We start from the raw sequence: 11,410 nt of genomic DNA, 5'->3' as shown, positions 1-11,410 counted from the left end.
TTATCAACAGTCCCCGAAAGCACTGCATTTCCCCAGCTTTCCCGCTGCGTGCCTCGGCAGCCGGGCGCCTCCCAGGGCCCTGCTCTTGCGGCTTTGCGGCGTGCAGGGGCTTCGCCCCGCTCTGCCATGGGCTGGGGGCTCCGTCCAGGCTGCGACGGCGCGGTGAAGCCGCTGGTCGGCACACACTGCCATGGAGAGCAGGAGCGCACGAGGGGGTGCACAAGGGTGCACAGGTATGCGCGGTTGTGCGAGGGTGCACGGCTGTGCAGGGGTGCAGGGGTGTGCATGCATGCACTGGTGTGCAGGGGTGTGCATGCACCAGTGTGTGGGGGTGCGCGTGCATGCACCGGTGTGTGGGGGTGGAAGGGTGCGCATGCATGCACCGGTGTGCGGGGGGTGCGCGTGCATGCACTGGTGTGCGGGGTGCAGGGGTGTGCATACATGCACCGGTGTGCAGGGGTGTGCATGCACCGGTGGGGGGGGGGGGGGTTGCGCACACATGCACCGGTGTGTGGGGGCGGAGGGGTGTGCATGCATGCACCGGTGTGCGGGGGTGCACATGCATGCACCAGTGTGTGGGGGTCCGTGTGCATGTACCGGTGTGTGTGGGGGGGGGGGTGAAGGGGTGCACATGCATGCACCAGTGTGCGGGGGGGGGGGTGCGCGTGCATGCATGCACTGGTGTGTGGGGATGGAGGGGCACGCATGCATGCACCAGTGTGTGGGGGTGCGCTGCATGCACTGGTGTGTGGGGTGCAGGGGTGCGCATGCATGCACCAGTGTGTGGGGGTCCGTGTGCATGCACCGGTGTGTGTGTGGGGGGGGGGGTGGAGGGGTGCGCATGCATGCACCAGTGTGTGGGGGTCCCTGTGCATGTACCGGTGTGTGTGTGGGGGGGGGGGGTGAAGGGGTGTGCATGCATGCACCAGTGTGTGGGGGTCCGTGTGCATGCACCGGTGTGTGTGGGGGGGGGGTGGTGGAGGGGTGCGCATGCATGCACCAGTGTGTGGGGGTCCGTGTGCATGCACCGGTGTGTGTGTGTGGGGGGGGGGTGAAGGGGTGTGCATGCATGCACCAGTGTGTGGGGGTCCATGTGCATGCACCGGTGTGTGGGGGTGGAGGGGCACGCATGCATGCACTGGTCTGCACCTCCAGCCTGCCGCATCCTGCGGCTTTTTCCAGCGCTCAAGCAGGGCTCAGGCTCAGCAGTGGCCACATGGTGTCCTCCTCAGCCTTGCTGGAGACGCAGCCGTGCCCGGCGCGGGCCCTGGCCCAGCCCAGCGGGGCGGTGGTGGGCTGGTGCCCCCGGAGAGCCCCGTGCCCGGCTGCTCACGGAGGCGAGAGCAGCTCGCCCTGCAGGCCGCCCGCCCGCCGCGCTCCCGAACCTCCCCGCGGAGGCTTCGCCCGCCGGCGCCGTGCCGCGGGGCCGGGGCAGCCCCTGCTCCGCCCGTCCTGGGCCCGCAGAGCCCCGCTCTGCCCTCGCGCACCGCCGGCGGCCGCGCGCCCCGCACCTCCCCGCAACGCTCAGCCTGCCGGGTGGGACAGTCAAACCTTTATTGAGCCTCGCGGGCGGGCAGGTGGGCGCCCGGGCCCCGGAGCGCGGCGCGGGGAGGAGGCGGCCGCGGAGCCGGCCGCTCAGGGCTGCACCCTGCGGATGGACTGGATCTGGCACGTCTGGGCGTGGGAGCCCCACTGGCGGACGTGCGCGTACCTGCCCGCGTGGCTGTCGCGCTCCAGGATGTACTGGAAGCCGCGGTAGCCGGGGTACTGCGAGCCCACCCAGCTGCGGAGGAGGAAAGCGGCAGCGTGGCAGCGCCGGGAGCGGAGGCCGCCCCGCGGGGCCGGCACCCCGCACGCGACGGCGCCCTGGGCCGGGCTGCAAGCCCCCGTCGCTCCCGGGGCGGCGGCGCGAGGCCGCGGGTACTCACGCGCCCGAGCGGACGTGGAAGGAGCCGACGGCGCTGCTGCCCCAGCCCAGGGCCGGCAGCGAGGGGCAGTCGTCCCACAGCTCCCCTTTCCGCCCCAGGAAGTTCTCCTGCTCGTAGAGCGTCAGCCTGCTCTCCCGGCGATCCTGCAGCACCGAGAGCGGCAGAGCGCCGTGGCCCCGGCCCCGGCCCACCGCCGGCCCCGCTGCCCCCGCAGAGCCGAGCCCCGGGCTCGCGGCCGCCGGAGCGGGCGACCTCCCGCTGCGTCCCCGCCGCCCGCCCCGCGCGGCCCTGCCCGGCGCTGCCCGGCCCGGGGCGGCCCCGAGGCTGCCGGGTTACTCACGGCGCCGGCGATGGGCCGGAAGGAGCACATCCTCGGCACGTGGTAGGCGTTGCTGCCGCTCCAGGCCTCCCAGCAGGGATACTCGCCGCGCTCCAGCACGAACTGCTGCCCCTGGAAGTCGCTGTGCTCGAAGCCTGCCCAGCTGCCGGCGGAGGTGGAGGGTCAGCATGGCAATGCACGGCGGGGCACGGCATGGCACGGCACAGCGCAGCGTGGTGCAGCGTGGCACGGCACGGTGCAGTGCAGCGTGGTGCAGCGTGGCACGGCACGGTGCAGCATTGCATAGCACAGCACGGCACAGCACAGTGCAGCGCAGCATGGTGCAGTGTGGCACGGCACGGTGCAGCATCGCATAGCACGGCACGGCACAGTGCAGTGCAGCGCAGCGTGGCACGGCACGGTGCAGCGCCGCATAGCACAGCACGGCACAGCACAGTGCAGTGCAGCATGGTGCAGCGTGGCACAGCACGGTGCAGCGTTGCATAGCATGGCACGGTGCAGCGTTGCATAGCATGGCACCGCACAGCACTGCCCAGTGCAGCACGGCATGGCACACTGCAGCATGGCGCTGCACAGCATGGCGTGGCACAGCACGGCGTAGCATGGCACGGTGCAGCACAGCACTGCGTGGCACGATGCAGCGCAGCACGGCACTGCGCGGTGCAGCACAGCTCTGCACGGCACGGGGGCTCCCGCCGATGACGCCGGCTGCCCGCCCTGCGCCCCCTCGCTCGCCCCATGGCCGCGGCTTGCCCAGCAGGGCAGGGCCGGGAGCGGGATGGTTTCTCGCAGGACGCAGCCCTCGGCGCGATCTGCACTCACGCCCCGCTCTCGATCTTGAGGGAGCGGACGGTGCTGAAGCCGCGCTCGGCGATGCTGTCGCAGGCGGCCGTGAACTCCTGTCTCCTGCCCTGGAAGAAGGGCTCGTCCCACACCGTGATCTGCGGAAGGAGGCCGGCGTCGGGGACCGCGCGGTGCGGAGCCGGGCTCCCCAGCTGCCCCCGGCGCGGCAGAGCCAGGCAGGCGGGCTCCGGCTCCCCGGAGAGGCCCCGAGGCGGCGGCGCGTCCCCGCGTCCGGGCAGCAGAGCGGCGCGTTGGTGCCCTGCCCGCAGCCCCGTCTCCCCAACCCCTACCTTCCAGAGCCCGGAGGAGCTCCTGCAGCTGGGGGTCATCGCGGCTCTGCCTGCGCGGGCCAGGGGGAAACCGCACCATCAAAGTCTGCCCGCGAGCTGCTGCGGGGTTGCCCACCGGCAGCCGGCAGGGACGGGGCTGGAAGGACCGGAGCCTCCTGCCCCAGCCCTCGGCGAAGCCTGTGTGCTGTGTGCCACGTGCTGCATGCCGTGCGCTGTGTGCTGCATGCTGCATGCTGTGCTGCACACCATGTGCTGCACACCATGTGCTGCGTGCTGCGTGCCATGTGCTGCGTGCTGTGTGCCATGCGATGCATGCTGCGTGCCACATGCTATGTGCTGCATGCTGTGTGCCATGTCCTGCGTGCTGTGTGCCATGTCCTGCGTGCTGCGTGCCACATGCTATGTGCTGCATGCTGTGTGCCATGTCCTGCGTGCTGCGTGCCACATGCTATGTGCTGCATGCTGTGTGCCATGTCCTGCGTGCTGTGTGCCATGTCCTGCGTGCTGCGTGCCACATGCTATGTGCTGCATGCTGTGTGCCATGTCCTGCGTGCTGTGTGCCATGTCCTGCGTGCTGCGTGCCACATGCTATGTGCTGCATGCTGTGTGCCATGTCCTGCGTGCTGTGTGCCATGTCCTGCGTGCTGCGTGCCACATGCTATGTGCTGCATGCTGTGTGCCATGTCCTGCGTGCTGCGTGCCACATGCTATGTGCTGCATGCTGTGTGCCATGTCCTTCATGCTGCGTGCCACGTGCTATGTGCTGCATGCTGTGTGCCATGTCCTGCGTGCCACGTGCTATGTGCTGCATGCTGTGTGCTGCGTGCCGCATGCTCAGCCCGCCGGCCTCGCCGTGCCTGCACAGAGCCCAACACCGCGTTCCCCCCCGCCCCCGGCCTCCCTGCGCGACCCCCCGAGCAGCGTCCCAGGGCAGGCGGTGCCTCTGCGTCCCGCACCCGGGCTTCGGTGCAGCGGTGCCAGTGCGCAGGCGGAGGCTGCGACCGCACGGCCCCCGGCGCCGCAGGGCTCGGCCCGGGACGCCACGCTGCGTGCTGGGGCGCGGGGGCCGGGTGCATGCCCGTCCCTCCGCCTGCGGGGGCGGGAGGCGGCGCTGGAGCCGGGGGCCCTGCACGCCGGAGCCGGGGCACGGCCCGGGCCGAAGCCCCCCGGCTGCAGGGGCAGAAGCAGCAGGCGCCGGGGCCGCGGGCCTCCTTCGCCCGCCGCCCGCGGCTCTGGGCACCGGCGCCCGTCCTTCGCTCCGACGCGAGCAGGTTTCGCTGCTGCCTGCAAAACGGTCGTGCGCCTCGCAGCCCCTGCCCCCGGCCGCCCCTCGCCGAGCAGCCCGCGGTGCCGGTGCCGGTGCGGGGCGCGCTCGGGGCGCTCTCCGGAGGGAGATGCCGCCGCGGTCCCCCCGCCGCGGCCCCGGGCTGCCCCCGCCGCGCCGATGCTGCCGGCAGCGCCCCCCGCGCTTACCTGGGGCCGGCGGCGGCGGCGGCTGGCGGGGCGCTGACCCGGCCCGGGGGCCTCCGCGCGGCTTTTATAGCCTGCGGGTAGAGACAGGGACCCGGCGAGCGCTGTGAAACCCCTAACTCAGCACACGGGGCGGGAGGAGGCTCCGGGGCCGAACAAAGGCGACGCTGCCGCGGAGCTGATGCGCAGAGACGGCGCCCCGGCTCCCGCGCCCCGGCGGCGGGCAAGCGGCGGGGCCCCCGCTCTCCCGGCCCGGCGCGGGGACCCTGCCCGGGGCTCGGCACCCCGGCCGGCAGCTCCGCGCAGCTCCACAGCGCCCAAATCGGAAAGCTGCCGCCGGCTGGGAGAAAGGGAGACAGAGAAGCGGGAGCAGCAGCGGGACGGCTGGTTAGCGCTGCGCCGCCGGGGCAAGGCGCAGCGCGTGAAACACCACCCCGCCTCCCAGAGGCAGCGAAGGCAGCTTAAAATAGAAAAAATTGTCTAACGAACACGAAAATGAACGTCATTTGGAAGAAAAGAACCATGAAGTATCCGGCCACCATAGAGACAAGAAACCCGACTGGCAGGAGCAAACGGAGCGGCAGCAGCGGCAGCAGGCCGTGCCGTGAGGGCCACGACAGGACGGTCCATAAGAACGCGGGGAAAGCGGCCATCAATAAACGCTTTTAGCTCTGCGTTTTGGGAGGTAGGGCAGACGGCTAGCGCTTAGTGCTGGGGACGCCCTCAAACGGCAGCCGCCGCGTGACGGCTCCGAGCGCTCGGCGCCTGCCGGGGCTGGCCGGCTGCGGCTCGCGCGACCGCGGCGCTGGGCAGCTTCCAAAGCCCTGGCAGAAAATAAACGTGCGGGTCCTGGAGCAATAAACAGGCTCACGCGGGCACCGCGCAGAGCAGCTGCCCGGAGCCCGGCCGCGCGGAGCCGAGGGCAGGTCCTGCCGGCGCCTCCAGGCGCAGCCGCGGGGACAGGGCACGAAACTGCGGCCGCAGGGCAGGGGGCGCGAGGAGCAGCACGAGCCGCCGGGCCCCCGGCCGCCCCCCCGCCCCTCCCGCTGCCTGCACTTTGTGATGCCTGGCATAGCCCGGTGCGCTGGCCCGCCGTGCTCGCTGCGAAGGAAAGCACCCTTTGCACAGCCTGAGTCGTTTCAGATCCTGCCAGCTGCAATTACGCTTTGGTTGGGGTGGGGGGACCCTTGGGCATTTCAAAACATTTAGAAGTCGCATCCTGGCATCTTGAGGGCAGAGCACTCGGGGTGTTTTCTGGTATGCAGTGATGTTTAAAGCAAGATCCGTTGCGTTTAAAGGGGAAAAAAGAGGAAGCCGAGAGGCTGGCCCCAGCGCAGGGGTTCATCGCAAAGCCACGTCTCGGTGCCCCCATCTTCACTGCTGACACGGTGCCCGGCCCCATCAGGAGCTCTGGCTGCAGCACATGGGGACAGAAACCCCGGCCCCCACGGCAGCCCCCGGCAGCCCCGTGCTGTGCCAGGATCCTGCTCCCCCGGTGGGCAGTGGGGTCTGGGGCTGGGGATGGGCAGCCCGCGGGGCAATGAGTGGGGCAGCCCATAGGGCTGGGTACAGGGCATCCCATGGGGCTGAGCACGAGGGGCCATGCATGGGGCATCCCATGGGGCCGTGCATGGAGCAGCCCGTGGGGCCGTGCACGGAGTGTCCCGTGGGGCTGTGCACGGAGTGTCCCGTGGGGCTGTGCTCGGAGCAGCCCGTGGGGCCATACATGGAGTGTCCCGTGGGGCTGTGCTCGGAGTGTCCCGTGGGGCTGTGCTCGGAGCAGCCCGTGGGGCCATACACGGAGTGTCCCGTGGGGCCGTGCATGGGGCATCCTGCGGAGCTCTGCACGGAGCAGCCCGTGGGACTGGCTGCAGCAGGAGCCGGCAGCCGGCTGCACAGGTTGGGGGGTGCCAGGCGGGGAGGGCACGAGACGGCTGGGCGCTGGCGCGGGCGCGCGAGAGGCCCTATATATGCCCTGGCGGGGTGTCCCCACGCGCGGGGGCTGCTGGCGCCCCGCAAAGCGGCACCGTCAGGCCTTCTGTTGTGGCCGGCACAAAGGAATTGCTGGGTTCAGCGGCTGGGCACGGGGCCGGGCAGAGGCTTCCAGCTCGCTTTGCACGATGTGATGACTGGGCGGCCGGCGGGCGCCGATGAGCCAGCACATCCTTTGTGCGCCCGCCCGGGGGGTCTGCCCTTGCCAGGCTATAAAGCAGGGGCCGCGCGGCGCCCCCAAGCACAAGCCCGCTCCCTCCAACAAGAAGCAGCAGCTGCCCAGGTAAGAGGACAAAGTCCCTGAGCACAGGGCTGGCAGGGGTGAGCTGTGCCGCGAGCCATGCTGAGCCGTGCCGAGCCGTGCCGAGCTGTGCCGGGAGCTGTGCAGAGCCATGCCGAGCTGTGCTGAGCCCACTAGGCGCCGTGCCGAGCTGTGCTGAGCCCGCTGGGTGCTGTGCCGAGCCATGCCAAGCTGTGCCGAGCCTGCCAGGCGCCGTGTCGAGCCGTGCTGAGCCTGCCAGGTGCTGTGCCAAGCCTGCTGGGCACCGTGCTGAGCTGTGCTGAGCCTGCCGGGCACCGTGCCGAGCCTTGCTGAGCCTGCTGGGTGCCATGCCGAGCCATGCTAAGCCTGCCAGGCACTGTGCTGAGCCGTGCTGAGCCGTGCTGGACACCGTGCTGAACCATGCCAAGCCTGCCGGGCACCATGCTGAGCCGTGCTGAGCCTGCCGGGTGCCATGCCAAGCCATGCCAAGCCTGTGCCGAGCCATGCTGAGCCTGCTGGGTGCTGTGCCGAGCCATGCTGAGCCTGCCGGGTGCCGTGCTGAGCCGTGCCGAGCCTGCTGGGCACCATGCCAAGCTGTGCCGAGCCTGCCGGGCACCATGCCGAGCTGTGCCGAGCCTGCTGGGCGCTGTGATGCGCCGTGCTGAGCCCACCGGCTGGTGTGCCAAGCTGCGCTGAGCCATGCCGAGCCGTGCTGAGCCCACCGGGTGCTGTGCTGAGCCGTACTGAGCTGTGCCGAGCCATGCCAAGCTGTGCTGAGGCTGCTAGGCACTGTGCCAAGCTGAGCCGAGCCCGCCGGGTGCCGTGCCGAGCCGCGCTGAGCCGCACCGAGCCTGCTGGGCATCGTGCCGAGCCGCGCTGAGCCCGCCGGGCAGTGGCAGCGGGAGGAAGGCAGAGGGCAGGAGGTGCCGCGAGCTGCTCGACGGCATGGCCGAGCGGGGGGCACGCGAGGGCTCGCCGCCGCCGCGTGGCAGAGCGCCCGGGAGCCCGGCGCGGCGCTGCAGCATCCCGCCGCCGCGCGGCATCGCGCAGGGCTGCCCCGAGCGGTGGACGCGGAGAGGGGCACGCCGCCACGCGGCGTCTGCGGAGCCCGGCTGCCACGCACGCCCGGCCCGGCGGCCCCGGCTCCCCTGCGCGGCCCCGGCCGAGGCAGCCGGCGCTGGCCCGGGGCTCGGAGCGGCCTTGCAGCGGCAGGGCCGGCCGGGGCTCTCGCGGCCAAAGAGGCCGACAGACCCGGGAGCGGCAGCGGGTGCCACGCGCGAGGCAGGAGCGAGGGCCGGTGCCGGCCGGTGCATTCGCCGGACCCGCTCGCCTGCGAGCGGCATCTCGGCATCTCGGTGCCGTTTTGCAGACCGGAGCTGAACGCCGCCATGTCTGACACCACGAAAACCGCCGCTGCCGAGGACAAGGAGAAGGCGGCCGCGGCGCCGGCCCCCGGCCCGGACCCTGCTCCCGTCACCAACAGCAAGGGCGAGGAGCCCTCCGCGGAGGCCTTCCGGGTGAGCCCGGCGCGGCGGCGGCGGCCCTGCAGAGCACCCGCCTGCAGGGAGCAAGACCGCGACGGGGAAACCTCGCGGCCGCTGGTTTCGGAGCCGCTCTGCCCGCGGCCGCGGTGGGGCCGGTGCAAAGCGCCGGAGGAGGAGAGGGGAGCGCGGGGCGGGCGGGCGGGCGGGCGGCGGGGGGACGGCGAGGACGGGGCCGGCACCCGCGGCGGAGCGTGCACCGCGGAGCGGGCGCAGGGCTGGCGGCAGCGAACGCCCCCGGCACCCGCCAGCAAGCTGCAGCCACCGCACGGCCGCAGCCCCGGGAAAGCCCTGCGGGGGCCCGCGGCAGGCGGGAGCCCCCTGCCCGCCGTGGCGCCGCCCCCCCGAGCCTCCCCTCCGCCGCCAGGTCGTCGTCTTCGAGCAGGAGAACTTCCAGGGGCGGCAGATGGAGTTCACCGGCGAGTGCCTCAACCTGGCCGACCGCGGCTTCGACCGGGTGCGCAGCGTCATCGTCATCTCCGGACCGTGAGTGACGCCCCCCCCCACCCGGGCTGCGGCCGGAGGGTCTGGGACGCCGGGAACGCTCGGGAGAGGCTGCGCAGGGCACGGCCACCACGGCCCCGCGCTCGGCCTGGTCACCCCCTTTGAACGGCAGCACGCACCACCAACGGCAAAACTGTTATTAAAATACTGGTATATCCACCTCTCCCCAAAACACCAACTTTTTTTTTTTTTTTTCCTTTCCCCACTGCTAGCGGGCGCGCGCGGGCACTCGCACTAGACGAAACCGCAGCCGAGCTAGCGAGGGGGCACGGCGGAGAGCGGGGCGGCCCTGGGGGCCACCGACCGCCGGCGCCCGCAGCCCCGCAGGGCTTCCCCGGGGAGAAGCCGGGGCCGGCGTTGGAGGGGGGGGCTGGCACGGCGGCGCTGAACCCCTCGTCCTGCCCTCTCCCCAGCTGGGTGGCCTACGAGCAGGCCAATCTGCGCGGGGAGATGTTCATCCTGGAGAAGGGCGAGTACCCGCGCTGGGACACCTGGTCCAGCAGCTACCGGAGCGACTGCCTCCTGTCCCTGCGCCCCATCCGCATGGTGAGCGGCCCCCGGCCCCCTCCGCTCCGCGGCCCCCGGCCCCCTGCCGCCGCGGCCGCTCAGCCCGGCCCTTCCCCGCTGCCGTCCCCAGGAGGCCGAGGAGCACCGAATCTCCCTGTACGAGTCCGCTGACTTCAAGGGCAACAAGATGGAGATCCAGGAGGACGACGTGCCCAGCCTCTGGGCTTACGGCTTCTGCGACCGCGTGGGCAGCGTGAAGGTGCCCAACGGGACGTAAGCGGCCGGCGCGGGAGCAGGGGCCGGGGGGCCGGGGCGGGCGGCTCGCGTCACGGGCAGCGCCGCGGGGACGCCAAGGCTCGCGCCGGCACGGCCGCGCAGCCCCGCGCTCACGCCGGCGGCTCGCAGCCCGGCCACGTCCCTCACGCGCTCTCCGCTTGCTCTGCCCGCAGCTGGGTCGGGTACCAGTACCCCGGCTACAGGGGCTACCAGTACCTCTTTGAGAGCGGCGACTTCCGGCACTGGAACGAGTGGTCCGCCTACCAGCCCCAGATCCAGTCCATCCGGCGCATCCGGGACATGCAGTGGGATCAGAAAGGCGCCTTCGTCACCCCCGAGGCGCCCTCCGACTGAGCGCGCGCCCGCCGGCCGGCGCCGCCGCCGCCGCCCCCCTGGCCGCTCCGCGCCCGCCCTCGCAGCACTTTCCCTGTACATTGCACAGTCACCCGATGTACTCCACGTTGTGACGCAAATTAAAAAAATCTCGGAAGAGGCGCGCCGCCTGAGAGCCTGGCGCGCGCGGGGCCCGGGGCGGCGCAGGCGCGCGCAGCGCCACGATGCTCCAGCAGCGCCGGGGCGCAGGGGCGGCTGCGGAGGCCCGCGAGGGTTCGCCGGGGCCGTGCAGAAGGCCAAGCCTTGGCCAGGAGCGGACAGGCTGCGTCACCCCGCTGCGAGGGGCTCCCGCCGCGGCTGCGCCCCTGCCCTGCCCGCCGAGCCCGCTGCGCGCGCCGGTGAGCCCCCCGGGCTCGCCCCGCTCCCCAGCGCGCCCAGCAGTCTCCAGCAGCCGTGGGACCCCCGCGCAGCCTGGCACAAGCGGGAACACAAGCCGCTTCCAAGCGCCCCCCCGAGCGGCAGCCTCCCCAGACGCCGGCCCACGCAGATACCCCCGCGGCACGTTCATGCGTGCCCACGCATGCAGACACCCCACCGGGCGCTGCCTGCACCCCCCGCGCAGCCCCCACACGCACCCCGGTCACACCCTGTGCATTCACACCCCTACACCCGCGGACACCCGCTCACGCCCCGCACGCACCCCGGTCACACCCTGTGCATTCACACCCCTACACCTGCAGACACCCGCTCACACCCCGTGTGCACCCCGGTCACACCCTGTGCATTCACACCCCTACACCCGCGGACACCCGCTCACGCCCCGCGCGCACCCCAGTCACACCCTGTGCATTCACACCTCTACACCCGCGGACACCCGCTCACGCCCCGTGCGCACCCCGGTCACACCCTGTGCATTCACACCCCTACACCCGCGGACACCCGCTCACGCCCCGCACGCACCCCGGTCACACCCTGTGCATTCACACCTCTACACCTGCGGACACCCGCTCACGCCCCGCGCGCACCCCGGTCACACCCTGTGCATTCACACCCCTACACCCGCGGACACCCGCTCACGCCCCGCACGCACCCCGGTCACACCCTGTGCATTCACACCCCTACAC

At 71.9% G+C, this 11,410-nt stretch overlaps 2 protein-coding genes across 3 annotated transcripts; one reads left to right on the top strand and one right to left on the bottom strand.

The window, feature by feature from the left end:
* Positions 1–1,538: 1,538 nt before the first annotated feature.
* CRYBA4 (crystallin beta A4) lies at positions 1,539–10,234 on the bottom strand. The gene is made up of 6 exons (XM_068911257.1): positions 10,170–10,234; positions 3,402–3,451; positions 3,091–3,209; positions 2,269–2,410; positions 1,929–2,071; positions 1,539–1,783 (listed from the first exon to the last, which is right to left on the bottom strand). Exons 2-6 carry the CDS (start codon positions 3,438–3,440, stop codon positions 1,636–1,638), a joined length of 591 nt encoding a protein of 196 aa, XP_068767358.1. The 5' UTR covers positions 3,441–3,451; positions 10,170–10,234; the 3' UTR covers positions 1,539–1,635.
* CRYBB1 (crystallin beta B1) lies at positions 5,120–10,340 on the top strand. 2 transcript variants are annotated; one of them, XM_068911256.1, is made up of 6 exons: positions 5,120–5,556; positions 8,495–8,642; positions 9,034–9,152; positions 9,584–9,716; positions 9,808–9,950; positions 10,127–10,340. In XM_068911256.1, exons 2-6 carry the CDS (start codon positions 8,514–8,516, stop codon positions 10,305–10,307), a joined length of 705 nt encoding a protein of 234 aa, XP_068767357.1. In that variant the 5' UTR covers positions 5,120–5,556; positions 8,495–8,513; the 3' UTR covers positions 10,308–10,340. The 2 variants fall into 2 exon arrangements, with proteins under 2 accessions (XP_068767357.1, XP_068767356.1); XM_068911255.1 differs by having other exon boundaries at positions 5,120–7,146.
* Positions 10,341–11,410: the final 1,070 nt, after the last annotated feature.

Source organism: Struthio camelus, chromosome 17, assembly GCF_040807025.1.
Source record: "Struthio camelus isolate bStrCam1 chromosome 17, bStrCam1.hap1, whole genome shotgun sequence".
NCBI classification, from domain to species: Eukaryota; Metazoa; Chordata; class Aves; order Struthioniformes; family Struthionidae; genus Struthio; species Struthio camelus.
This window is presented reverse-complemented; position numbering and strand designations above follow the sequence as displayed.